This window comes from Lethenteron reissneri, chromosome 12 (assembly GCF_015708825.2).
Source record: "Lethenteron reissneri isolate LAM-NWPU_2019-01 chromosome 12, ASM1570882v1, whole genome shotgun sequence".
Taxonomy (NCBI): Eukaryota; Metazoa; Chordata; class Hyperoartia; order Petromyzontiformes; family Petromyzontidae; genus Lethenteron; species Lethenteron reissneri.
This window is the reverse complement of record NC_083790.1, coordinates 2,259,817-2,287,342: the sequence shown is the minus strand read 5'-3', so window position 1 is coordinate 2,287,342 and position 27,526 is coordinate 2,259,817. Positions and strand designations below refer to the sequence as shown.

Sequence of the window (27,526 nt, the reverse complement as noted above, 5' to 3'; positions counted from 1 at the left end):
GACCGGGTGGACTTTCCGCGAAGTTTAATTTATATGTACACTGGCAGAAGGAACAGGGGGCGGCGACACGCGGCTCGCCCGGAGGACCTATCCGGGCGACCTTAGTAAGGCTGCTGTGGGGTGCAGTGCGGGAAGGGAGTGCAGTCCGTACAATATAATACTCTCGCGAAAACGCACTAGGAACTGCACCCTGGAGGTTTGGGGTTGAAATGTGGATCGGAGAGGGTAATTGGGAAGGTCAGGATGTCCAAGATGCACACGTCTCGGGAACGTTGGATTTCTTCCGCGGGTACAGATTCAATTAATTTGTTCATTGGGACTTGCATGTGGTGCCGTGAGTGTGCACGTGTAATGTAATGGGGAGCAGTGGTTCAATCACCCGGTGGACCTGGGTTCAACTCCTGGCCAGGCAGTGTGGTGCACGGTATGGTGGTATTGGCTGATGCAGCAAGTAGGGTCTAATACACTGAATGGCACTGGGGTGTGTGTGTATCTTTACTTTAAATGCACAACGTACCAAAGATTTTTTTGACGTGTTCACATATGCAATATAACCTATACAAGTCATGAATTTTAAGTATACAGTATATGACCTTGGCTATATTGGGTGTGTACTAGGTAATGACAAATTGGTTAACCCAAAACATCTAGATTTGTCCTGTGAAGTCCTATGGACATCTAGGTCCGTCCTGTGAACTCCAATGGGTGAGCTTCATGTGGCCTTTAAGTGCACCTAGCCTGACACAAGTGCTTTGCTACTTGGTGGCAGTAATATAGCTGCAAGTAATGGGGGGGTCCTCAATCTGTCGCACCTGCAGAAAAAAAGTATTGTGCGTCATTGGAGCTATCCAGTATGAGGAATTGAAAAGCAGATTCTTACATGCATAATTCCGCATGCATGGCTTGGCTAACAATGTCTATCATTGTCTATTGTTAAACCCACAATGGTTACTGCAGGGCAAAATATAAGTGGCATATTGGAGGTGGGATATGCAAACTCGTGTTGTCCAAAAGGAATGAAATCCAAGCCTCCGTAGACGTGGTAGCGAGGGCAACAACCCTTCCATCACACTAACACTGACGCGTACCAGCAGTTTCACTTGCACAACAATCCCTCGACACAATCGAATGATCGCCACGCGCTCTCAATTATACACTTTAGTAACGATGAATTGTAAACCATACCAAACGTTTAAGTTAGCGCTATCACTCACACTAAAAAACAACATGTATAATACACAACCCGCAAAGACGAATTAATTAGGACAAGGATATCATTAGGCTACAAACAAGGATCAAAGCAAATGTACATGAAGTAGATGGAGCAGATTCAAACGTGTGCTTTCCTCTTAAACATCACAAAGTGGGGAGCGGCAGTCAACACTGAGTGAACTTGTGGTGTCGTGAAAATCCAAACTCGCTCCCTAAAGGCGCAGACCTGCAAATGCCTCCACCGCTGGTGGGAAGGCCTCCACCAAAGGGAGTTCTAAAGAAGCCCCCTCCCTGGAGTATATTTTGGCCTACTCTTCCACGCTGACCAGATATATTGGAAGAGGCGAGTACCCACACTTTACCCACTAATTGACTGTCATGTACACACTTATATACTTCTGGGTGGACATGGGAAGATGAATTGAAGATAATTGCGCCAAAGTTTGAGCTGCCGCTCCTGGAGATCAGACTGGTGCTGCCAACCGCTACACGGCTGCTGCAGCAGCGCGTCTGAAATTGGCTACAAGGCGGCAACAACAACAACAAATGCAGAACTTTGACTACAAAGATGGCCCTCCAAATTAATTCAAGTCCGGGGTACGCCAAAGAACTTGGGTGGTGTTCAGTGACGCTGCAGGGCACCGCAGTTATAGGCTGTCAGCAGAGGGCAGCACAGCAACATACGTTGCACTGTAGCATGCTGTCATGGTAATGCTCCCCAAGCATTCCACTCTGCATTTAGCAGCGTGGTGAAGTATGATCAAATAAACCCCATAACCCAAAAGGCGTAAGGGGGAGGGGGCCCTGGATTGACATAGGGCTGTACGCGTAATGTGACTTTGTTAGACGACCAATTCTATTGATGGGTACAGCCTCGTATTTATTTAAAGGAAAATGTTGTTTTGGCCCTGCAATGGGGCTACGGAACAACTAGTAGGCTGTGCTATTTAACTTTGGCTTCACAACAATGCACGCGCGCTGTGCTTGTATTTGCTTTCAACTCGATCTGTGGGACCGTGCGTGTGTATTTATATAATCCAACATTTTGTGCAGTCGATTACTCTGAGTCCTTTACAAGTAGCGCAAGACACAGGGGAAACCCCACGCGAATCCACGCCCAACATGAAGAAGAGGCCGATGCCGACAACACCGCAAGGCCCTGCCGCCCATCACCTCCCATCCAGTAGCGCACGTCATGACCGTGGGATGAGACTTTCCCCACCCCTGCCCAAATATCTGCATGGTTTTTTTTCTCCAGCATTTTTTTAGCAGAGCAGAGTCTCTATAACTGATAATGGCTCAATGATTGGATAGTCCAGCTCTACTGTCAACAAAGGGTGCATAAAAACGTACCACACTAGGTTCACGTCGGCAGGGTTCATTGCATGGGTTCAGAGTGATTTTTTTTTAAAACGGCGATTAGTTGCACAAACAGCGCCGTCGTGGATGTTTGCACGATGGCAAGAGTTGTATTGGCTGTATAAACCCCAGACGAAACGAAATGTTGGTCTTTAAGTATGCACTTTAGGTTGATTGAATAACACTTAAGTCTTCCATAAGACACTTTGCCACCAATGACCTTCAACATGGATATTTCCAAATCGCCCAATTACTTTCTGAAAGATATATCGGAGTTTAATATTATCCCGTTGCGTTAATTACCCACGCGATCTTAAATCTAACCATAATTAATACCATTAACCTGAAGCTGTTAATCAAGGGTTACTCGTAACATTATCCCAGACTTGTGGTATTTGCCAACTGAATGTCCATTGCGTAACCTCTTCCACAGCTGCGCTGAGTGTACACCTGCCCAAGGCACCGTCGTTCTTCAGACACAGGAAGCGGTTCTGAGACAAATTGCCACCGGGCAACGCCAAACAACGAGGAAGACAACAGAATTACCACATTGGGGCTTGGCAAACCAAAGCTCACCGATTCCTCAACCGGTGTTGCATCAATCCAGCCGTGCGGCACTGTGGAGAGTAATCTGCTCTTGCGTTCAGAAGGTCGCAGTTCAGATCCAAAGTTTGGGGGTCGATTCAACCCATCATGCTTCCTTGGGGTTAAAATAAGTAATGCTTTGTGGGAGGTCAACATTGGTTGTTCCATGGGGATGCTGGCAGCTGCCATGTGAATGCAGAAATGTCACCAGTGGCTCAGGCACCACCAATGGAAACGGCTAATGGCTCTTTGTTAATTAAAAATTGACTTTTAATTTCGCTTTCAGCCATTAGGGCACAAGGCTGCAGAGATGCAACAGAGAGAGCTCGGGCCCCACAACAGGTTTACAAACGCATTTAGGCTCAACATAGATTAAGGGATTATAAGTACTTAATTATTACGTTGTCATTTTTAAAAGGCAAGGCAGCTCAAGGACTTCGAAACGACGACAACAACAAAAATACCACGAGAGTCACATACTGCGGGACAGAACTGGCACGGAGACAAAACGGCGAGCACAGTTCACGGGTACCTGAGTTCGGGGTGGAGACGGCGGCGCCGCTCCCGACGCCGCCCCCGTGCATGGCTATTGGCGTCTCCCAGCAAAAACATCGCGCCAACGCAAAAAATCGCTACTCCGTAGGCTGACTGCTAAGCGGGCAAGACTACACCCCCCACCACCACCACCACCCCTACCGACCTCCGTTGTGCACGGCGAAGCCAAAATTGCTTGTCGCTCTCCGATGTGTTTCTCGCTTCGGTGTTCAGAATGAAAGAAGCTCCTGACCAGGTGGACCGAAACTTCTGCAGTTCCTGAAAGTGCTCGGCGCAAGACGACTGACATGGTGCCGGCTAACACGCCGCGGTAGGTACAAAACCGGACTAAACACCTGCGCAGTAATTGATCGTATTGTTTCGGCAGGTATCTATAGCATGGCGAAATATTGTCAAATCACCCCCATGGGGGACTGGGGCGGTCCTCAGGAACTAACGCACCACCATAGAAACCAGTGATGTGTCACTGCAGTGTCGGCACGTAAAAAAAATTACGGACATCGGACTGCAATAACCTCATGACTGGTTAGGGTAGAGCACCATGAAAGTCATAATGAAGTATAAATTTGTGGGATAGCCCAGGACACAGCCTATGTTGTTTGGGTTTTGCCTTCATCCAGCCAAGCATTGTGACAGATCTGTTCCCTAGTTGGCATGTGCAGGTGTGACTTGTATACCAGTCTACCCACCATAAGGTATTCAGTGTCCATGTGCTTATAATCACAACTACAGTATCTGCTTTGTGCTACAGCCCATTATCCATACCCTAGGGGTGGCGGTGTCCAACAGATAAATACCACCTGGGAAGTTTCTGTGTGAAGGATGGAATGAGGGATTTCCACCCCTTGGTTATATGACCACGAAGGGCAAATGAGCACCGTCCAAAAGCTTGCTAAAGCTTGGCGCTGCGTTAATGTTTTGTATTGTGTTAAATGCACAGGGCCCACTCGGTGTAGAGGGACGCCCCTATTAATTCGTATGTGAGTCTTGGAGTCTGGCCCTCCATGGGTATGTGGAGCAAAGCATTCTACGCCTGCTGTACAGTCTGGAAAGCGCCGGCCGGCTAACCGGATCTTGCAGGAGTGAACCAAGGAAGATGGCACACCATGGATGTGCGGTCTGCACAACAGGCAGTGTTCAGTACCTATCATTGTATGTGTTTCTTTTGTTTCCTTTGTCGAAAGGCAACTTTGTACCCAGCAGGTTATTCCACGGCCGAGGTCCCAAATCGCTGCGTTCTCTTTCCAATGTACCAAGGACGCGCGCTTACAAAATGTAACATCTTCCGAATTTGTTTTTGGCAGAGCACACCCCAAGCATCACAGTACACCACGCACACCACAGAGCTGGGACGAACCCAGGCATTAAAACACGCATGCTCGTCTCGCTCGCAAACGCACACATGCCCGCAGTGTTCCATAGGCTTGCCGTTATTTCTGGGAATGCCGCAGGGTCGCATTCACGTGTAGGACCACAAAAGAGGCTGACGTGTACCACGTATCATCACGCTGCCCTTCGCCTGTCTTCTCGAGTCAATGCTCGGCACAGCTGCCCATCCCCGGCGCGTTGGTAGCCGCGCTCGCTGGGCTGCTGCTCGCATTGCAGTGCGTTCCACGGGAAGCATTCGCGTGAACAGTTTGAAAGAGAAAAACAAACTAATTTGGTACAGCCACGACAATTGCAAATAGCAGGGCGCAATTTTTGCTCGCACAGCGTAGATCAAGTACCAACAAATCGCCGCGTGGAGGCTCTCGCACTTGTACCGAATTCTCTGCTGCTGCTGTGGTCACGATGGCTTTCACAACCATGGATTTGCACCACCCACGGCAGCGGTGCCGTGGCTCGCGCAGATGGTCACCTGCAGTGATGGCTCTTGGGGGGCAGGCAGATGGCCCAAGGGGCATGTTCTTTGGGGCCACTTGGAGGTTTAAGAGAAAGCTTGCTCACTCGCAAAGCCATTGGCTCAATCTTACAGCTGCAATTGTGCAGGGACCCGAAACACATTTGTATAAAAGTACAATGCACACAACCAGCTACCTGTTCACAATGTCCCGAATTTCCTTGGTGCAAGCTAACAAGCTTGTGAGAGCCTGTGAGCCCGTACCACCCACACCACCACCGCCCTGCAGCTCACGCAGGCCGCTCTCCAGCTTGCCCAATGCAGTCAAAAGTGCAAACTTCCTTGCAGGCTGCGCCGAGTCCGCGTACAGCCGGCACCGTTCCGACAGCTTCTGCCCGGCCTCTAACACCGCCTGCGCTTGGGTCGCGCCGGTGGACAGCGACCTCTGCAGGCAGTCCAGGCACTCGACGACTCCCTCCTTGCTGCTGGCGAGCGGCACCAGGGCGGCGTCGCCAGCGTCCGGGCTGGGCGAGCGCTTCTCGGGCGGCCTTGCAGTCCTGCGCAGGGTCACGAGCGACGTCTGCTGCTCTCCAGCCGCCGACGTCCCGGGCGGTTTTAACGGGAGCGTCGGTTTGGTGCCCGGCGGCATGAGCGGCTTTTTGACACCGCCGTCGCCCGAGGCGTCGCCCGCAGCGTCCGCGCGCTGGGGCGACCTGGGTTTGACAGGGGCGGCGCCCGAGCTCTCGCCCGCGGTTTGGCCTTCGCCGCCAGGACTGGCTGGCGGCTTGCCGACAGGTTTGGTGGCCGACAGGGGCGGCGGGGGCGGCGGGTGGGACGGCTTGGCTTTGTGCTGGGGCCCCAATGGCTGCGCTTTCTCCCGGTCTGTGTGCGGCGGAGACTTTTCTGCAGGCGGCCTGGCCTTCCTCTGCAGGGGCTCCGAGGTGGGCAGGAGGCGGACGGCACCAGGAAACGTATTGCTGGTGGGGCCCCCTCCAGCCCTCGCGACACCGCCCGGCTGGGGTTTCCCCGTGGCCTCGTCGCCCACGCGCGGTTGCTTCAACTGCGCGCCCGGCTGCTTGCGCGTCACTTTGGGCGTCGTCCCGGGAGCGCTGGCCTCCCCGTCCCTGAACATGCCATTCTCCCCGTTGTCTTGGCTTCTCTGCTTCTGCAGAGGACATCGGCTGAAGAGCGCCAGCCTCTCGGCCAGGTCCCTGCACTTCTTGACCGGCTGGACCGTGCTCTCCACGCTGTCGGAGGCCCTGGCGCCGCCCACGCCCGGTGCTCGCTCCCGCTGGCCGTCCAGCGGCAGCGTGTGACACTTGCGCTCCATGTCGCCCGACCCGCCCTCGTTGGAGAACGACATGGATGAAGATCTGGAAAAACGGTCGAGTGATAAAGTCGCGACCGCCTGCTGCTGCTGTTGTTGTTGCTGCTGCTGTTGTTGCTTCTCCAAACGCTGCTGCAGTTGTTGCTGAACCACATTGTGCCGCGCCTTGCCATGCGGCGAGGCCTTGGGCAGCGGCCGCAGAGTGCAGAATGGAGAGACTGGCGCGAGCCGGTTCTCCTTCTCCCTGGCGTCACCGCGCGAGAACGTGGCGCGCGCGTCCAGGAATTCCTCGGACGAGCAGAGCGGGCCGAAGCTGCCGTTCTCCTCGGCCCTCTCCGGCTGGCCGTCCGCGTCACGGAAGGAGCTGCTGCGCCTGGGAGGAGCCGGCGCCGTCTTCTTCTTCTTGGCCTTGAAGGACGGCAGGAATAAAGAGGAGGCGGCGGTTGACGACGGCGGGAAGCCCCCGCCATGGACGTCGGAGTCGTCCAGGGTCGCCCCGCCCATTGTAGCCGCGCTGCCGCCACCACTTCCACTGCTCAGGACGTCGCGCATCTTCCGCGGCAGCTGCGGCGAACTGAAGCAGGCGGGGTCTGCTCGGGCAGGGCGGGACGACACGGCACAGACAACGCGTTACGTAGCTGTGATGTGGGCGCGCGCGTCGTCTGTCGGGGGCACTGTGGAGGTGACTAGGTGGATCGCACAATTGCTGCGAAACTCCCTTCCCCCACGGACGCTGACATCGCATTTTTAGAAGAGTTAAAGTGTCTTATGAATAGTTCAAGGTTCTATGTAAGAGCTTGCGTGGTGTGGGGGAGGGGGGGGCAGTTGGTGCTGCTCTCGTGGTGGTGGTACCTCGTTTGGGGATGGTCTCCGAGGACGCCACAGAGGCGCCAAGCGTCGTGCCGGCGTCTCCACGTTCGGGCGGCCTCCTGATGGACCCCTTCTTGGCAGGCAGCTTGGGTGCCTGCATGCACGACGATCCGTTCCTCCCCAGCTCCTTCTCCACCTCTGCGCGCCACGGCGGTTCACAAGGGTGAGGTTAATCGCACGACGTCCGCACAATACCCACTTGTTCTCACAGCGCGCAAAAGTCCCGAGAATTATTCGTGCTTTGATTTTTGGCTGGACGGATTAGGAAGGTTAATGCCAGGTCAGGAGGACTGTGTACCTCCATGTACATTCACAGCCCTCTGGGCAATCTACTGCTAGATGTGGGGATTGCTGCGCATGTGCCAATTTGAGGCTTATTTGACCACGCTGGAAAGTGTGGCTTTGAAGGTATGGTGCGTACACAGCAGCACAGAAGTATGGCCCGACTGTTACTGCACTGCCTTCTACCAAAGTCTTAGCTCCACATCTTATTACCTGTTACACAAGGTGGCCACCCCATGCAGCCTCAATGCTGCTTTAGTTTCAGAGATGTGACAAATCCGGGTGCGAATTGTGGTCATCGGCAAGTACACGAAATTAAGAAGAAAAAGACACTGTACCTTCTGAGATGCTGGAGTCATGGAACATGGTCTCGAACGTCTGGTGAATCTCAGCAAAGGATGGCCGGTCTGCTGCGTTCCACTGCCAGCCTACCACACACACAATAAGGCTCACCCACCTGCTACAACCAACTCTAGCCCAGCAAATAAAGATCCAGCACTTGAGTGAAGTTTGTCACGGGACCTACTTCTAACCAAACCTTGTCGCTAACAGCAACAGAGATATTAAGATGGCGTCACCTCCGATCAAACTGCACATGAGTGGACCATTAGAGTTATCTGACAGTCGTGCAACAAACCAATAATTTTGATTAAATACATTTCACTGCAGTTTGTAAACCATCGTGGATCAAGGTCATAAGTTATCGTATGGACAGAGCGTTCATCAGTGCCCTGGTTTTCTATTGGGCAAGCTCCTGCTCAACAACCTTTTTCGCGTTTTTGTTCAAACTGAATCATCATTCCGAAAGTTCTGGCAAACCTTCCCCCCCCCCCCCATACACCAACACATTCCCTCCTGTACAGCTTGTAAGCACGGTGTGGGGGGGATAGGGGGGTGTGCTCACAGGCTTGCATGAGCTGGTAGACGCGGGGTGGACATCCCTCGGGTTGCTCCATGCGGTATCCGCGCTCCAGCCGCTCGTAGACCTGGGAGAGGTCGACGCCGGGGTAGGGGGACATGCCGTAGGTGGCGATCTCCCACAGGAGCACTCCGAAGGCTGATCAAGGACGGGTGCACAGATGGAGAGAGAGAGAGAGACAAAGACAGATCCATTGCTGAGTGCCTTTTAAACTGTTGAGGGACGTCTGCTAGTGGCTGTAAACACTCGCACTGCGCGCGTATTAGAGAGTGGTGGCACAAGCATCGGTGTTCGCGCTCCGCACCAAAAACTTATTCGGGCCGAGTCAACCTACTGGAGGTTCCAAGATCCGATCAGATATTTGCAGGTGATGTAAGCTGTAGATCGATTCTCACTCGTGGAACAAACGCAGGGAGGCATGCACACCGAGATGTAATTCCCGGAGGAGAATCGCACGCCGCTCACGGCAACATTTGCTGATCGATGTTCCGACAGCTTCAGCCGCATTACAACTTAAGAGAATGGACTATAACAAATACTGGCGGCCTTAACCGCTAAATATCAATTCTTTCCCACACCTCCAATTTAGCAGGGTTGGCTACGTAGGATGCAAAAGAAGCTCAACACATATCTACATGCTATGACAACCCACCCCACACGTCGGACTTGATGGAGAACTTGTTATAGGCCAGGCTCTCGGGCGCCGTCCACTTGATGGGGAACTTGGCACCGGCGCGCGCCGTGTAGGTGTCGCCCGTCATGAGCCGGCTCAGCCCGAAGTCGGCCACCTTCACCATGTGGCTCTCAGCCACGAGGCAGTTCCTCGCCGCCAGGTCCCTGCGACGGACACGAGACATGGGGACACGCCAGGTTTCAGCGGCGTGGTGGTGGTGACGACGATGGTGGTGGTAGTAGGGGAGGGGCTGGAAGTGGCCACGTTTCTCTAGGCGGTTGGATGCAGAGCTGGCAGCAGCTGTGATCCTAATGTTTGAAAGTAGGCACTGCCTGCGATTTTTGTTTTTAATTATAATTTTTTTAAAGCGGGTTCTCAAGTGGAGTAAGTTTGCTGGCCTCAGCCTGGTCACAGATTTGAATGCACAACTAACTCCCACTCCCACCCTGCCACCACATTTAAATTGTCTCGACACTAAATTTGCCTAAATTCCAGCTCTGAGAATGAAATCAGCATTTGACAATCTGGCTATGAACTTCATTCTAAGTGACGGGAGGAAGGAAAGCGCTGGCCTGTACTGTGCAGAACAAGTGGTCACTTGAAAGTAGTTCTTTCATATCCACTTCTGTGGGCCGGTCTATTGCACAGGCAGGCAGGGTGGGGGGGGTTGCACAGATGTGCTATAGGGAGAACTATCAGGAGACTTCGTCTCACAACACACACGGAATACGTTTTGGAAATGTGCCCTCCCCTTCCCCCTTTCATTGGCCAATCACGGCCCTCCCCTACCTGTGAATGAAGTTCTTCTTCTCCAGGTACTCCATGGCAGAGGAGATCTGCGTGGCCATGTGGAGCAGCACCACGGCCGTCACCTCGTCACGGTTGCACTCGCGCAGGTAGTCGAGCAGGTTCCCATGCGTCATGAACTCCGTGACGATGTAGAAGGGCGGTTCCCGCGTGCACACGCCTGTGTGCACACGCGTCACAGGAGCAAGCGTGCGCACAAGCGTCAGCGGGGAGAAATGCAAGCACCCGGGGGACGCATCGACTCCACTCGTCCCGCAACTTTGCATGTTTACCGATCATTTCCCATGTCCAGCGTTTCAAGTACATCATTTGCATGTGGTCGGGCGAGATTGGAGTTCTTGCAAACCAAGTGCCGTGGTGGGTGGTGACGGCTGCGGTTCGTATAATACGTACGTAGCCAACCGTGCTAATTGGCGGTGCAGGGGAGGAACAACAAACTAAACACACAAAGCAGTTATCGCGTTTAAAGCACTCGGAGGTGTCTCGCCGCAAACTCTCATTGTTAACGTTTAAAGGTGATGTGTTCTGGTAAAGGCGAGCACGATGGTGGTGGTAGTGAAGGTCGTCCCGTCGTAGTCACATTTTTAAACACTGGATCCCGAGCGGGAATCGTCACATTGCTCACCGAGCAGCTGCACCAAGTTGGGGTGTTTGATCTCCTTCATCATGGCCGCTTCCTTCAGGAACTCCTCCACCTCCATCGTGTCCTCCTGAGCAAAACAAAAACACGCAGTGTTCGAGGTGGGTGCGTGATACCGACCTCGCCAATTGCCGCCGCTGTGCTCGTTTGCCCAGGAAACTCTCTGAAGTGACCAAACTCATTCTCTGGAAGGTCCCCGCTAAGTTTTGGCAGTAGGGGGGGAGGGGTGGCACGATGATTGCTTATGTAGATTACAGTTGAGTAATATGCAGGTGATTTTTCAGCATGGGAATGTGTTTGGCCAATACCAGTTACATCCTAAGTATAAATATATTTTTAGCTCCACTACCGTCATCATTGCTGCTCACTTTGAAAGGAAGGAACCCGCAGAGTCTCTGCTGCTCCCAACAGCAACACAACTATACAGGCGCCCTCACAACGCACCACCTTTACGAGCGTTATCGTGCACCTCCAATGGGCGCGCAGAGAATGGTTTAAATGCTTTCAAGCCGAGTTGCGATGCATTTAAGTGTACCATGTAAAGCCCCATTGTCAATCCAGGGCTAGCTGAAGGCGCCCCCCCCCTCCATGCCCTGGGTGTGGGTCCATGGAGGTTCTTTGACCAAGCTTCACCATGCTGGTCAGTGGGGGGGGGGTTTGGTGACACGGTTGGGGGCACAGATGTGAACGGCACAGTGTTGGTACAACCAATGGGTTTGGCTACAAACGTCTCCTCTGCTGGCCATCAAGTAGTACCGCAGTAGGCAATAATAAACTGATGTGCACGGTGGTTACTAATCCCAAAATTATCCTGGCTCAATCCTGCTTAACTTCCGAGGTCTGACAAGTCCGGGCGCATTCCGTGTAATTTGGTCGCACGCCTGTCAGACTAAGGAAACAAAACCGCACGGTTGCGCTGTTGACACCGCCATCGCTATTCAGATGTACATAACAATGCGACACCGTCTACGAGCAAGGATGAGAGGCAGCAATACCCTCGCAAATCGCTGTGACCAATGTGTCAGCGGATATGACTTATCTGCCATACATGGGGCCTTCCGCAAGCCGACACAGATTAGAATGACTCAGTCGGGGGCCATGTCAACAGCAGCAGCAGCGCAGAGATGAAGACAGTTGGGGGCGCGGTGCTGAAACCGTCGCTAAGTCTCCTTCACGTTACGAGCTGCTAATAGGTGCTCGCGAAAACAGCACTTGCCCCGACAGTCTCACTGTACCGAAAGAATGAATGGAATGAATAACACACATGCTCCGTTTAGAAAGCGGAGCCAAGTTCAGACAATCTCTCTTTTGAAAAGGAGAGGTGTGGGTATAAAAACGGTACACTTGCCAAACCACAGTTAGTCACCAAACACCATACGAAAGGGTGAAGACTGTAGGAGCTAATTCCTAGGCAAGTCAAGATGGTAGTCGTTTATGGATCGGTCACAAATCTATACGTCCGTTGGACACTTCCTAAAAAATGCCACAATTTCAGCCAATGAGATGTCATATAAAAGCCTGCCACAATTAATGCAAACGGTGTAGACATTTCAAAGAAAACTAATTTGGCCTTTGACCCAATAATTTTGGCTTATCTGGACAGACATACTTAGCGCCTCGCTTTCAATTCCCGACCACGGCTGTCAGTGGCGAGTGATATCTGAACAGCACTCCCCCTTCACCAACCCGTAATGACCAACGCGTGGTGAAATATGGTCAAACCCCACCCCCTTGACCAAAGTGGAGATGTGGCGAGACCTTCAACCAAGCAGCCGCCCAGCAGAGAGAACTGTAGATCATTATTATGACTGCTTATTGTGCTGAGCAGAGCTTAGCAAAGCCTTCTATCAGTGCCACCTAGGGGCAGTGACTGGTCTAGCGGGAGTGTGTTTAACACTTGTTGCAGTGGTTAACAGTTTGAATCCGGCAGCTGCCAAGGTTTGTCACTGCAGGCATAGGAGAGCCGTAAGTTCCCCCAATACTTCTTTCGCAAGTAGTAGGCCGTAGTGTGCAGTCATCACGGTCCACATTTACAAAAATGACCCACAAGTTACTCAATTGGGATTACAGGGAGCAATCGTCATACCCTACTGGGACATTTGGCAGGACCCTTCTGAAAAATATACTTTTTGAAACTCAATGAGGCTTTCCTGGGTAAACAAACTCCCTGTCTACCGGTGACCCGGAAGAAGCTATTCCTGTGATAATTCAATCCCCCCCTCCATGCTCCGCCTCCCTCACCTTGAGAGTCTTGACGGCCACGGTGCGGCTGTACTTCTTCCAGAGGCCCTCGTAGACCTCCCCGTACTGCCCTCCGCCGAGCTTGTGCTTCATGGTGATGTCTGTGCGCTCGATCTCCCAGCGGTCGTACGTGGGCGACACGCCGTACACCGTCGGCTTGGTGCGCTTGGGCGCCGGGTAGTGCAGCGGCACGATGAGGCCGTCCGCCACGCTCGAGTGGTGGTGCACCAGCTCGGCCAGCGTGCTGAAGCGGCTCTCCGAGCTCACGAAGTACTGCAGAGGTGGAGAGGTGCGGGGGGGGGAATCACTACAGGGCGATACACACAAGTTGAAAGCGCCCTGCACTGTAGAAACGGCGTAAATACCAAAAGCACTCCTGTTCTTGCTTAGGATCTGACTCATCCGCAGACGCACGTGTGCACATCCACGTCTAATAAATGCGATAATACATGCATGCTTGGAAAAGGATCTTGACGCTCGGCTCTATGCAATTCTCTTATGGTCACATGAAGCCACTTTTACTATTGATGAAAATAAAAATTGCACTGCAAAAGTTTCCAAACATTTCCATTGATATAGTTCTTTTTATACAGTGCAGGATATTACCTTGCATTGCAAAGTTTGGCCAAATAAAATTTTCAGCAGAGTTGCGCTTTGCTTTGAAGAACACCAAGATAAGCAGGGTGGGGAACCCACAAGTCAAGATGAGGCTCAGAGGTCCACACAGATGGGTTTATGAACCCACTTGCTGTACTGCCACCTCACAGGCACGTCACAGCCTAGCGGCTTTCCGAGTGTCACAAGTCGGCGTGTAAATGCACCAACCCTACCCACCACAGCACTGAATTACAGGCGTGCGCCATCACGCCCGGCAGAAGATCAAAAAACAAATCATCCAGCTGAAAAATGAGCAATTTGACGATACTGCCAGCAAGGCATGCCGTTCCTTGCTCGGAGCCTATGACCGGCCAGTTGACACATTCGCGCACCAGCCCACGGCTGCAGGTCTGCACCGCGTGTCTTGAGACAAGCCAAGACGAGCCTCCAACCCGCGGAATTCCTCTCACCCCGCGCCCAACTAATTGAAAGCCCCGCTCCTGCAGCTGCCCTGTGCAGCAAATGACATAGCAGGCTACCTCCTAGCAGCAACAGCAGCAGCCACATTCATCTTGACGTTTCCATGGCTTTGCACTGTTATACATCTTAACATTATAAAGTCAATAAAAATTCGAGCTACCACACTGCAGTGAAATTCCACCCCCCCCTCCCCACCCCTCCCTTGAGTGTGGATTGAAAAGTAACGCCGACTCCAGGAGTTTGACCCAAGGCTAAGAACGCCGAATGCCTCTCGCGCCACTCTGCAGACTCTGAACTTGTTTGACCGTCAACGTGCGTTCCCAAATTTGTGTTCCCACAGCCAGTGTTGCGGGGGGTCGTGTCGGGTAACACTACTGCGGAGGTGTGGTATACGTTTGGTAGATGTGTTAGTGCAGCACTCCCCGAAGAGGAGTATAATACACACGAGTTGATAATGAACAGCAAAAGGTGCGACTGTGATCATAAGGTGGGTCCTTGCAGCATGCCTTGCATGTCGCGCACACGACATCACCACACTGCGTGTATAACTGTCGCGGTGCGATTGTGGTAGGTGTCCCACTTTGCCATAGCTGGCAGTGTCGATGTGGTGATGGTAGTGGTGGTGGTGATGGTCGTTAGGGTGGTCGCGGGGGTGGTCGTGGTGATGGTCGTGGGGGTGGTCGTGGTGGTGGTAGTGGCGGCCTCACCTTGCCGTCGCTCGCCGTGTTGATGCGGTAGTGGTAGACGCGCCCCTCGCAGCGCAGCGAGATGGACAGCTGCCCGGGGCTGCTCTCGGACTCGCGCAGCAGGAAGGAGCCGTTGATGCCGCTGCTGAGCAGGTACTCGGCGGCGTTGCGCGAGATGGGGCCGTGGTACCAGGAGTGCTTCTCCAGGCTGTTGACGGGCGTGATGTAGTTGCTGGGCACCCAGCCCTGCCCGTTGCGCGAGTGCACCTCGCACCACTCGCCGTTCTGGTTGTAGCCGAGCACGCGCAGCTTCTCGCCTGCAGGGGGAGAGAGAGAAGATGGGAATGAGGACGTGCGTTTTTGACACTTCCCTTTGTGTTTTTTTTTCGTTATCGCTGTCTGTCTGCCAGTAACGAAAGGGACATGATAACTCTCGTAAAGATCGTCCAAGGTAAACAAAACCCTTGCGCAAAGTCGTGTAGCTATTTGGGACTTGGGAGAACGAAAACTGGCCATCTTCAGAAAAGCATTGTCAATATTTTGGACATGTAAGCCAGACCAATAAAGACTATTTGCAAATATGTTAATGCATTTGCCCCATCAGTAACCTTTCCACTTTCTTAACGCTAATCAAATAGTTCCAAAGGAAAACCCATGCTGGTAAGTGTTACATAAGCCACGCTTAATGCATGTGAAATCACTACAGGCGATACATACAAGTTGAAAGCGCCCTGCACTGTAGAAACGGTGTAAATACTAAACGCACTCCTGTCCTTGCTTGGGATCTGACTCAGACCCTTGTATGTATGTTGAACTTATTTCACACCGTACGTAGCCGACCGTGCCAAATGGGAGGTGCGGGGAAAGAACAACAAACGAAAACACACAAAGTCAGTTCTCCGAGACCTTTGGTGATGCTGAGCGTGTTGTCGCCGCTCGCCACAAAGTCGTAGAGCGCCACGAAGAGGTTTGTGTCGTCGGGGTCCCCGGGGACGGAGAGGAGGTTCTCCTTGGAGTTCCAGCGCACGGCCTCCCGGAGGCTCGGGCCGTCTCCATCCCCGTCGCCGGGCCGGTGCAGGGCTTCTGGCGGAAGAGAACGCGAGGGGGTCGGGGGGCCACAGTGAAAACGCGGCACGGGACACGGGGGAGGGGGGAATCGTAACTCGCCGTTAACTCTTGTTTGTTCTTTCGGTAAAGTCACGTAGAAGGGAAATAATAAAATAATAAAAATAAAACATAATAAAATAATTCTCACGACGTTTTGGCCACAACGCAAGCAGCCGTCCTCAGGTGAAGAACAGGTCTGTCGGAAAGACGGCGTCTGTCTTCAGGTGAAGAACAGGTCTGTCGGAAAGACAGCGTCTGTCTTCAGGTGAAGAACAGGTCTGTCTTTCCGACAGACCTGTTCTTCACCTGAGGACGGCTGCTTGCGTTGTGGCCAAAACGTCGTGAGAATAATTTTATTATGTTTTATTTTTATTATTTTATTATTTCCCTTCTACGTGACTTTACCGAAAGAACCAAGAAGATGAATCCCTGCAGTCACGAAAGCTTTACATCGAAATTTCGCCGTTAACTGTTTGAGGGCCGAAGGAAGCGCCGTAGCATTGGGTGCGAGTCACAATGCGACTTGATGTCAACCGGGTCTGTCCGTGTCAGCGATCCAGGAAAACAAACTTCCTCATCCTGCACACCAACCTCTCGCTCTGAGTTGTGTGCGCCTTTTGGCGTCATCTGGTCCAACCCATGTGAGACTAGGCTCTAAGGAAAGCTGTCTTGGGTGTGGACCAATCAACTTCAAGGACAGTGCATACATTAACAGAGTTATGTTTTTTTTTGCATTATGACTGCAGGTATTGTGGTCTATACAAACATCACTCCTTGTAAAAAAAGGTGTCAGTTTTGTTGCCAGATAGAAGGGTAAAAAAACAATTATCATATTTTTTACTGGCAAATGAGGTTCCAATGGTGTTGTGGCAACTAGTCACGTGATCACTCCTGCCTACCGGTGACCTGGAAAATATTCAGAGAAAAAAGAATCCCCGGTCATAGGCGACAGTACAGCAAGGAGTTTGCCCACCTACTGTACTGCATTAGCCGTGTAACGATCCGTCTGGAAACAGGATGGACCGTTGCATCGCAAATTCGTGAGACATGGCTACGACTTGGAGGGCCTTCATGCGGCTGAAGATGATGATGAACGATGCATCAATTCGTAGACTGAAATGAATTATTACACTACAGATACATAGATCGGGTGAGCGAGAATCGATTTATTATTTACGATTGCAGCGACTATATGGGGGTGATACACTCGTGTTACATCTAGAATCCGTGAATGAACTAAAGTGTACGTAAGATATGAAAAGACAATAAAACAAGACATGGTGTAAATTAAACAAAATAAATGGTCAAATGTCAGCTTAATTGTACATTTTCTCTTAAATAGCAGCATTAATTACCAATTCGGTAATTGACTTCACAGACAACACGCCCGGTAGCTGCGTTCAAACTCGACACTAAGCAATATCACTTTCCGCGACGCTATTTTTGTTACCTTCTTTCCTTCTTTTCCTCGAGGCCACCGGCGAAACCTGATAGGCGCTCGACTTTTTCCGAAACAGTTTCTTAAAGTAGTTCGACTCCAGCTTGGCTTTTGCGTAGCAAGACGGCAGCGGTAGGAGTAGCCGCTGCCTTAACCTCATTCCCAGTGCGAGCTCCGCTCGACAGAGTTCCAACGGAGGCGCGGGCGGGTGGGCGCGCGCGCGGGCTCGCAGGAGAGCGTAGCTGCGTGACACGAATGGAGCGAGTGAGCTCGCTCGCTCGCATCCCTCGAATACCTAACAGCTCACTCAGCTAACGTCCAACCCCCCCCCACCTTCCGGCGGTACGCCCGTCGGACGCTGGCCAGGGACGGCAACAGATGTGGGACTTTTTCCACGGCAACCGGGACAACACCGCCGTGCTCGTGGTTTATGAAAAAAAATAAGACCTACCCACGCCCGCCCACTCCACCCTAAACCAAACCGCAGGGCCACTGCAGCTTGCAGAGTTCCACAAATCATCGCAGCTTGCGGCGTTCGACAAGTCAACCCGCGCAGGGAAATTCTCCTTGAAAGTTTCACTCGGAAGCTGTGACATTATTCACTCCACCTTGCCGAATGGACTGTATTAGACGTTCATTTTCTCACCACGTGGAAATGACTCCTGCGCACAAACCGGCCTTTCCAGGGTCACAAGGAAATAAAAAGCCTCCTACTCAATGGGCAGACGTCGAGTTGGTGATGGACAAAAAGAGGGTGAACGCAAAATATCCATTCGGGGAAACTTCATTCTGCATATAGAAACCGAGGGTCAGTTGCACAATTATATTGGCAACTGTTGTTTGCGAGCACCTATTAAGGCCAACACCAAGCCTGGCCGCCTTCGTCTCTCCAGTGCCGATGGTTACATACCACACCAGAGACTCATTTAGGAAGTCACTGGAGCTAAGCACTTTTAAATCTAGATTGAAAACTAATTGCTTTTTATTCTAAAGTTTGTTGCACGTATGTCGAATTTCTTTCGCACCGTGCGTAGCCACGGTACGTAGCCAACCACGCCAGGCTAGGTGCACCGAGGCTACATCTCGCTGGCTGGCGCGCCTCCCCTGTCCCTGGTCTCGGCGGCGGCAGTGGCGGCGTTGCGGGCGCGCGCGTCGGTGTCACCGCATGCCGGAGCGCGCAGCATCGAGTCGGCCGCTCCCCGCACAAACCACTCCCTCCCAGGGAACACGCGCGCACGGACACGCGTCGTTTAACGCCCACGCTCACCATCACACGTGCAAGCATCATGACGTCAACGTTGACGAACTTGTGAACGCAGCCGCCAGTTTTTGTTTTCCAATCGCATGTTTTATGTTTACCGCGTGAGATAGCCGTTTTGGTATTTTGCTGCTTTGCTTTGGGAACTTAATGTTTTTGGCTGGCGAGTTCAGTAGCGGTACAAGAATGAAGGGCTTTATGCCATAACATTTTTGGTTTCAAACAAGGGAGTCCGATTCGATCGAGCTGGCAGGATGGGACTGGTTGTGATGTCACTTGCCACTGCAGTTACAGCCATGGCTGGATATTAAACTCACATCGTTGGGTTCGCAGAGCAGTGCGCTAGCACTGCACCATCGCTCTCACACGGCACACAAAAATAAAGATCTCCCGTATAGCCTGAACAGACTGTTTGGGGCAAGTGCTGTTAGCGAGCACCTATAAAGGCCGGCACGGCACACGACAGGGTGGGTGGTCATCATCATGCCCAACCGCCTTTGTCTTCCCAGTGGTGATGTTTACACACTACACCAGGTACTCATTTGAAGCTGAGTCGTCCTAGGGGAGGCCCAGGACCAGTTCAGATATATAATCGTCACTGGTGTAGGCCGTGAGCGAGAATCGAACTCGGGTGGCTGGGTTCGTAGCGCAGCGCTCTAACCACTAAACTACCACTCCCCACACATACAACAACAACTGCCACTTGTGCCAGGCTATGTGCACGTTAAGGCCATGTGAAGTGTCGAACGCCCGCTGGCAGGAGGTCACGGGACAGAGCCAGGTGCCATGGGTTGACCAACAGATGACTGGCCGATGCACCACCTGCGCCCTCTACTGTGCCAACTAACCCCACACAAAGAGACACACGCACACATCAACCCACCCACATGACGTCACCGACGCATACACACAAGTGTCCCACTCAAATTGCACACAAACACACAAGCGTCCGGTCTTTTCAGCGTGGCGAGCGAAACACAATTACCCACCATTGACAAGTCATGTTACCGAACACGAAAGCCAAATCGTGTTAGATGTCCACTCTTGCTTGAGCAACTTTAAACACCGCTTGGCACCTACGCGACCCCCCCCCCCGCCTCCCTTGTTTCGCATGATTCTCCCCGACAAATCGAGCGCGGTCACATAAAACACACGCGTGCCCCGCCACTTGCTCAGCAACGACCCCAACGCTGGCCCCAAATAAATCAGTTTTCGCCTGCCGGGAAATAGCATGGCTCACCATCACATAGTGGTGTCAAGAGAGCATTTTTTATTTTTTCCACATTTATTTCATCCGAATGGAATCTCCGCAGTGAAGTTTGCTTTCACAGAACGGCGGTTGTGTGAAACGGGGGAGTGGCGAGGGTGGAGGAGGGGGGCAGGAGGCGGCGGAGGGGGGTCGATACACGAGGAGTCGAGTTCGACAAAGATATTCATTCATGGGCCAACGCAGCACTCCCGGAGCGGACAGACGCTGCCGGCAATCCGTCCGAGAGGGAATTCCGTTCGGTAAAGCCAAATCGATGAAATCGCCTAGAACGAGGTGAAAATCTCATTGGAAAAATGTAGTCTCTTTTGCAATCGTGTACTAGATATAAAGACGTGTGTACGTATGTATGTAGAACTTCTTTCGCACCGTATGTGGCCAACCGTGCGAATCGGAGGTGCGGATGAGGATCGTAAAGATTGATGGCTATCCCGCAAACATTATTTGTTCCAAGAATAATTTCAATAATTTTTTTGGGTAAAATTCTTGTACCACCTCATTCGTATTGTTTCTTCTAACATTGTATCCTGTTCGTATGACGCTGTTTGATTCAGTGGCCTCAATGTAACATGAGCACATACTTGTAAATCTGCATGCAATTTGCACGGGCGGTAAATAATCGATTCGATTATAATCGATTCACATGCTCACGAATCGCGAACGTTACATTTTAGGAACGTGGAGATAAACCATCAATTCATAATCTGCTAAAGCGAATTGGGGAAATTCATCGAATCGCGGGGGGGGGGGGATACTAAACTTTTTTATTTTACCAGGCAAGGCCCACTGAGTTATATCGGTCTTTTTCAGAAACAACTTGGCCACAAATGATAGCACAACAAATTTGCTTATCATGTGGAAATTTATAGCAGCCAAACACTGAAAACGCATGTTTCTAAATGTGCAGGAAAAAACCCAGAGGACCCGGAGAAAAATCCACGCGACAAAGGGGAGAGAGAGAAAGAGACACGCAAACCCCAAATATATAGGTGTCAGGGCCGGGATCGAACCCACGACCTCCTGTATAAAAGGCAAGGTAGTTAACATCTCAGCTTGGTCTTTGGAATCCCACCTGCTGTGCTGCTAGTGGATTTGTATGGATGTACCATGCCACACGATACAATACGAACGATACCAATGGCATAGCATGGTTGCCATCGACTCTGATGCAATGAACCAAGCCAGGCCCTCTGTAGCCCGGCACCTGGACCCCCCCCCCCCCCCACGCCAGCACCCTAGCCACGTGGGTCCCAGGGTGCAGTCGCAACAAGCTCGACACTCGATAGACATGCCACCAAGTGATAAGTGTCTCAGGCCGCTTATCGGCATCGTCCAATGAGGAGAGGACACGGCCATATTAGGCGTTGCGCAAAAATGAAACTTGCTTCGTCAACGGGGCTTAGTCACATAATTGGAGGGGCGAGGGAGGCTGACGACGGACGGAGTCACGCATCACAAGGCCCTGAGCAACGCTCGGTCCTCCCCTCCCACTTCTGCTCAATATCGGTGGTGGCGGCGTTGAGAAATATAAACATGAGCGATAAGTAGAGCCCTATATTCTTGGTTCTTTTGGTGAAGTCACGTAGATATTTTTTTTTTATACAATTAAAAGTAATACATTAAAAATAGTAAAAGCAAAAAACCCACGACGTTTCGATCGCAACACAAGCGGTCTACGTGACTTTACCGAAAGAACCAAGAATATTAATTCCTGCAGTCACAAAAGTTTTAAGACAAAAGCAGAGCCCTCGAGGTGGCAGCGAGAAACACGTGCAAAATGTGCGAGCTTACAGCTGCTGCCGAACGAAAGGCGTTCCCCCGACGTGCTTCCTTGCCAGTTTAGTTTCGCTTGCCGAACTTCATCACTGATAAGTAGTGAGGGTGCTGTACGTTAGAGGTTAGCTCTAAATATACACAAGCGTTTTACAGTGAACAACAATTACGATTAAATATTAAGTCACTACGTCGGCGGTCATGTTCAAGTACAAAACAAAATATAATCTCACCTTTGTTTTTCAATGCGAGTGCCTTAAACAGCAAAAACATATAACAAATGCAGGCAAACAACACATTCATCTCTATATTTCTAATCGTTACAACCATTTAAAGACACTGCAGTGTAGCCAGTGCTGCGGTTATGACACTACACTACGAACCTTGTGACTCGAGTTCTTATAACATCAGTGACGAGTGATATCTTAACTGGTCCTGGCCTGCCCCTGTGCCACTTCACCAACCGACACGGACTAGCATGGTGAAGAATGGTCAAACAACCACCATGACTGTAAGGGCATGGGCAGAGCCCGTATAAAGCAACGAAATCACTGAGCTGCAAGTGAACAGGACTTCATTACAGCCAGTTTTATCTTTGTCAACGACACAGAATATCATTAGGCACACGGCACTCCACATCCAGTACTGTACAGAACACCTCTGGCTCTGGCTGCGGCCACTAGCCAGGTGCTTGCTCGTGTCCACCATCAACTCGAGAATATGCGGCGAAACCGAGACCGCACGTGAAAGCTGAATGCAAAAAGGTCCTCGGGGCGCCTCTTACCTCCAGAGTGCTGCGAAAACGACAAATTCCTCATGATCTTACGGGACACAAACTTGCACCACGTGCCAGCACAGGCCATGCTCCCTTTACAAGCGGATCCACACGTGCCCCAACGCGCGACCCGTCAGCCCGTTGGAAGCTTTTGTGCCGCGGCCAAGGGGAGAGGGCGGCACGGCATGGTCGAGTCACACGCGCGGCAGACCTCCCCCCACCCTTCCCCACGAGGGCCACATTGAACCCCCGCAGAGCCCATCAATGGGGCCGCATGCTAATAGAGTGACCCACACACACACACACGAGTGTGCGCAGTGACTCAAGGGGAGGGGGGTGAGTGGAGGGAAATGGGGAAACTTGAGAAGGAATTTTGACATGGGCCCCTACGGAATGCACCCAAAGCTAACAGGCATCTCATTCCGGAAACTAACATAACTTGATTATCAGCAACGGTTACAGCTGAACAATGCGCGCCTCTGTCACGCTTGATTCTATTTATCGTCCGGGAAACATCGCTGTACTTACATGAATAAATAATCACGATTCCTAGTTCTCCGATTCACATTAAAGTCCACGTTAAGTCGTCGAAAAATGTTTTTAGGAAGTGTAAATGTACGCGACCGACGACCAATTCACCTGGAATGCACCCGGTTTCGTCGTATGTGAGATGCTCAGCAGGGTTTTTGTTTGGAATTGTAATAATTATTACGACTGCTTGTCCCCCTGCCACACCACACCTCTGATTAGTCCGGTTGGCGATGTACGGCGTGAAAGAAGTTCAACGTACATTACCCGGGCATGCCTGACCGAGTCTCGTGGCTCTATCAGCAGGGTCCTCCCAGGTTCTTTGCACTAAGGGGTGATGCTTGCCACGCACAATCCCAAGTGAGTAATTTGCAACCAAATAACGTTTGGCCAACACCAGTTTACATCTAAAGTATCATTGTTTCAGCTTTACCAACGTGATCACTGTAGCGCATTTGACTATTGCCTGACAAAGTATTAATGAAATAACAAACTCGATAATTAAAGTTGTAAAGGATTCACTATTATACAACAAATTCACACTTTGCTAAATGTTTTATCGAGCAATTTATGGCATGGTGATATTACCCATAATTGAGGTTTTTTTTGGGGGTTAGATCGTGTAAATATATAAATGTGTCGTTAAAACCCGCCACCACCCGACACAGCCAACTAGTAAGGGTTGTCACGTCAACAGAACGTGACCAATTCGTCACTAGTACAGCGCTAGTGTGTAGTGTATACTAGTGTAGTGTAGTATACTTGTACAGCACAACGGTTTGTTGGAGAGCCAAGCCACAACATTTACAATCCAAGTACGATATTTTGTGGTCAATACATCTCCGCCTCTATATAAGGAACGAAACAGTAAGACTTCTCCATAAATCTGGCTGTCGCCTGATGAAGCTAGTTGTAATTACTGGCGAAACGTCGCACTCAAGATTGTAAATGTTGTGGCTTGGCTCTCCAACACACCGGTGTGCCGTACTAGTGACGAATTGGCACGTTCTGTTTACGTGACAACCCTTACTAGTAGTTTGTGTCGGGTGGTGGCGGGTTTAACGACACATTTATATATTTACGCGATCTAACCCAAAAACCCTCTTATGGAGCATGTGCATTATAAGTGTGATAGACTGTAACGATTAGAGACAACATTGAAGGCTTAAGTTGTCAACTGCCGCTGAAGAACTTTGCACACCGTAATATGGAGTGTATTCAGACGAGAACGCCAACGAACAAAATTAAATAAATCTGAAAGATTTTAAAAGTGATGGGAAAATTACATCATGATTATCGTCTTATTTAAACATTTCTAAAATTATATCGCAGCAACTCTAGTGACCACAAAGCATAGAAGGGTGGCTTGCAGGGCTTTTAACGGTGCCAGAGGGCGGTGCTGATGTACGGAGTCAAATCGACCAGCAGAAGGCGCCCTCGGCCCAGCTAAATTATATTAACTGATAATAATTTAGCGCTTTTAGTTCAAGCCCCGTTCCTACAGAGCAAGGCTATCACAAAGCCACGATGTTTTACGCAGTCTGCAGGAGTTTCCCAGTAGGGGGGGGGGCGGCAATTTTACTTTGTGTAATCCCAACTGAGTAATTTGTGCAGGTAATTTTTTTTTCAAATTTGGTAATAATCTGGAACTAAGGCGCCGGCCACACAATGGCCCACACTCCTTCCAAATTACGCCACGGGATCTCTTTTAACGTCCACTGTGAAGCGGACCACGCGTAGTAGATACAGTGGCAGCAATAACCAGGGCGGCCTGGCGGATTCGAACCGCGAAGCTCAGTGGCAGCAAGCGGCGCACCGCGCTGCTGCTTCGGCCTGCGACGTGGCCCCTGCGGCGGACGGTAAAGGTCAACATTTAAAGCAGGTTCACCCGGGGTCAACTTCTTTTTGGGTCAAACATTACAAGTTTAGAAGAAGACGGGGAATGGTCGTGGGTGGGAGATGTTGCGGTGCGGTGATGCTCTTTTTCGAATTAATCATTTTCCAAATCCAACTTTAAACCAACAAACAGAAAAGAAAGTCCCGCAGTAGCTCTGCGACTCCCAAGTCGATTCAGCGACCGCGCAGCGACAAGTAAACCGGACGCACTGTCAAGTATACGAGTGAGGGTTACACGAAGACCATGTCACAAACAGAGAATTTGTGTTTTAACTTTCTCCAAACTCCCGGTGATGTCCGGTCGACCTCTCACTTAGTGGTTAGAACCTTGTCTCTCACGTTTCCACTTGTCTCAATTGCCAATTCAAGATCCACTCAAGGCTATGTCTGGCGCCCAATCAGATGACATCAGTTTTTTTCCGTTTTCAGCATCAGTCATCCTGCGACTATCGAGCACACATTGTTCAACAGCGATGGCTGATGCTGCTTCTATGTATGTATGTAGAACTTCTTTCGCACCGTATGTCGCCGAACGTGTTAATCGGAGGTGCTTAAGAGTTGAAATATGGGCATCACGCTTACAGTGAACATAGAGCGGAGTGTTGTCTGCAAATGTGTCTGCGAATTGCAATCGCTCAGAAGTGGAGATGATGAAAGTGTCGGGCAGATCCGTTGTTGCAACAAGCAAGTGAAACGAACAGTTCATGATACACGACCGTCGTGATAAACCATGTAAGTTCCACCCATCATGTACGAAATAAACCACAGATGTGTACTCTTCACTCAAGACGCTGCAGCGGTATGGCGAGGGACTCCGTGGCGAACGCCGACGCACGATCTAGAAGACATGACGCAGATACATTGCCCGTGGCCATCAGGAGGCCTTTGTGGATTTTCAGCGAGGGCCGCCTCTATGCTTGTGACACTTACGAAAGGCAGAGATGAAACTTATTCACCAAGGCTCTGCCATCGAGGTTATGCCTGTAAACTGCGTTCGTAGCATTTTCCCAAGCAGCTCGTTATCGAAATGTCAGAGCCGATACTGGTTGGTAGTTCAAAAACACGGTCTTTGACTTATCCACACAAGAAAAAGTCGCAGAGTGTGATGTCTGGGGATCTTGGGGGGCAAGAGTGCAGCGCCAAGTCTTGGGGTCCCGTGCAACCTATCCAACGTTGAGGCAGTGTGTCTTGCGAATGACTTAGGCGAGGGGCTGTTTGTGTGCTGGGAGAGGCATCTAGCGGTAATCACTTGGAACTCTATGCCCCGCCCTTTCAAGTGGTAAGAGTTTCATTCATGGGCGGTTTGTGGTTGCAGAGATATAGCGATTTCAAATCGGGTCAATCTTTTTTAAACACCCTGTATAATAATAAAAAAACATCTCTTTTCCCAACTGCAGGATTTTTTTGTTGTTGAGAGGGCATGCCCCGACTTGTAGATCGAGCAATAAAATGTAACGGAGAGAATGAACAGCTCGGCTACGACTGCCTCACTGCCATCTGCGAGTCACAAAGCTACAACGATTGTACAGAGTATACCGTGTACATGGCCGTCATCGTGACACGCCACACTTCCTAAAAAACACAAGTTGGGTCACGGGGCGGCAGGTGCAGCGCATTATTATCCTTAAATGGGTCTAACTCAGAACAGTTCCATCTGAAAGGGGACATTTTTGGTAATCTAAACTAAAACATTAGTTCCTTGTACTTGAATTGCGTGTGTTTGAACTTCCACGTTCGCAACGCTCGGTTCTCCCATATTGGCAACAAACCTGATGTTTCCTACGAGCTACAAGTTTGTGGTGCGAGTCACCAAACATGCCAACAACTCACACACAACCCTACATGCAGACACGCAACCCATGTGTAATCATACATGCTACACTACACGCAACAATCACACACAACAATAATCACGAACCTACACACAACCTCATCCCTGATTAACACCCACGAACAGTTGGAACACACATGTATCCCGCAAGGCTGTTTAACATTACACCCACACACAATTTAATTATTAGTACAATCGCCGCTAAAGCATCACTAACAATGTACGGTGCGCAAATAAATGCACACAGGCTGCCTGAGCAAAAAACGACGTGCTCTATTAACTTTCTACCTTTTCCCAGAAACGTTTCGCTCGTCGAGTCCGAGAGAGGGTAGCTAGGCGACCCCCCCCCAGCCCCTGCCGTGCTAGAGAAGGTCACGTGGCTCAGAGAGCCAGAGAGCCACGTGGCCTTCTCTGAGCTGGCAGCTCTTGAGATTCTGCTGGGTCGGCATCCTATAAACGACTATTTTTTATTATTTTACCAGCTAAGGCCCACTGAGATACATGTCTCTTTTCCAGAAGCGACCTGGCTGCCACAAATGATAGCGCAACAAAGTGGCTTATCGTGTGGACATTTGTAGCA

At 50.9% G+C, this 27,526-nt stretch overlaps 1 protein-coding gene across 5 annotated transcripts in view; it reads right to left on the bottom strand.

Annotated features, from left to right (window-relative positions):
- Positions 1-27,526, bottom strand: part of LOC133341743 (tyrosine-protein kinase ABL1-like) — a 44,064-nt gene continuing 16,538 nt past the window's right edge. The window contains exons 1-11 of one of the 5 annotated variants that reach the window (XM_061550411.1): positions 22,701-22,803; positions 15,980-16,153; positions 15,095-15,390; positions 13,311-13,583; positions 11,055-11,139; positions 10,412-10,589; positions 9,602-9,786; positions 8,935-9,087; positions 8,369-8,458; positions 7,731-7,886; positions 1-7,468 (exon numbers count right to left, since the gene is read on the bottom strand). In XM_061550411.1, coding sequence (XP_061406395.1) covers positions 5,745-7,468; positions 7,731-7,886; positions 8,369-8,458; positions 8,935-9,087; positions 9,602-9,786; positions 10,412-10,589; positions 11,055-11,139; positions 13,311-13,583; positions 15,095-15,390; positions 15,980-16,153; positions 22,701-22,779 — 3,393 coding nt within the window. In that variant the 5' untranslated portion in view covers positions 22,780-22,803 and the 3' untranslated portion in view covers positions 1-5,744. Of the gene's footprint in view, positions 7,469-7,730; positions 7,887-8,368; positions 8,459-8,934; positions 9,088-9,601; positions 9,787-10,411; positions 10,590-11,054; positions 11,140-13,310; positions 13,584-15,094; positions 15,391-15,979; positions 16,157-17,630; positions 17,950-22,700; positions 22,804-27,526 lie in introns of those variants that run through there. The other 4 variants (XM_061550409.1, XM_061550410.1, XM_061550407.1 and 1 more) reach the window with 4 other exon arrangements.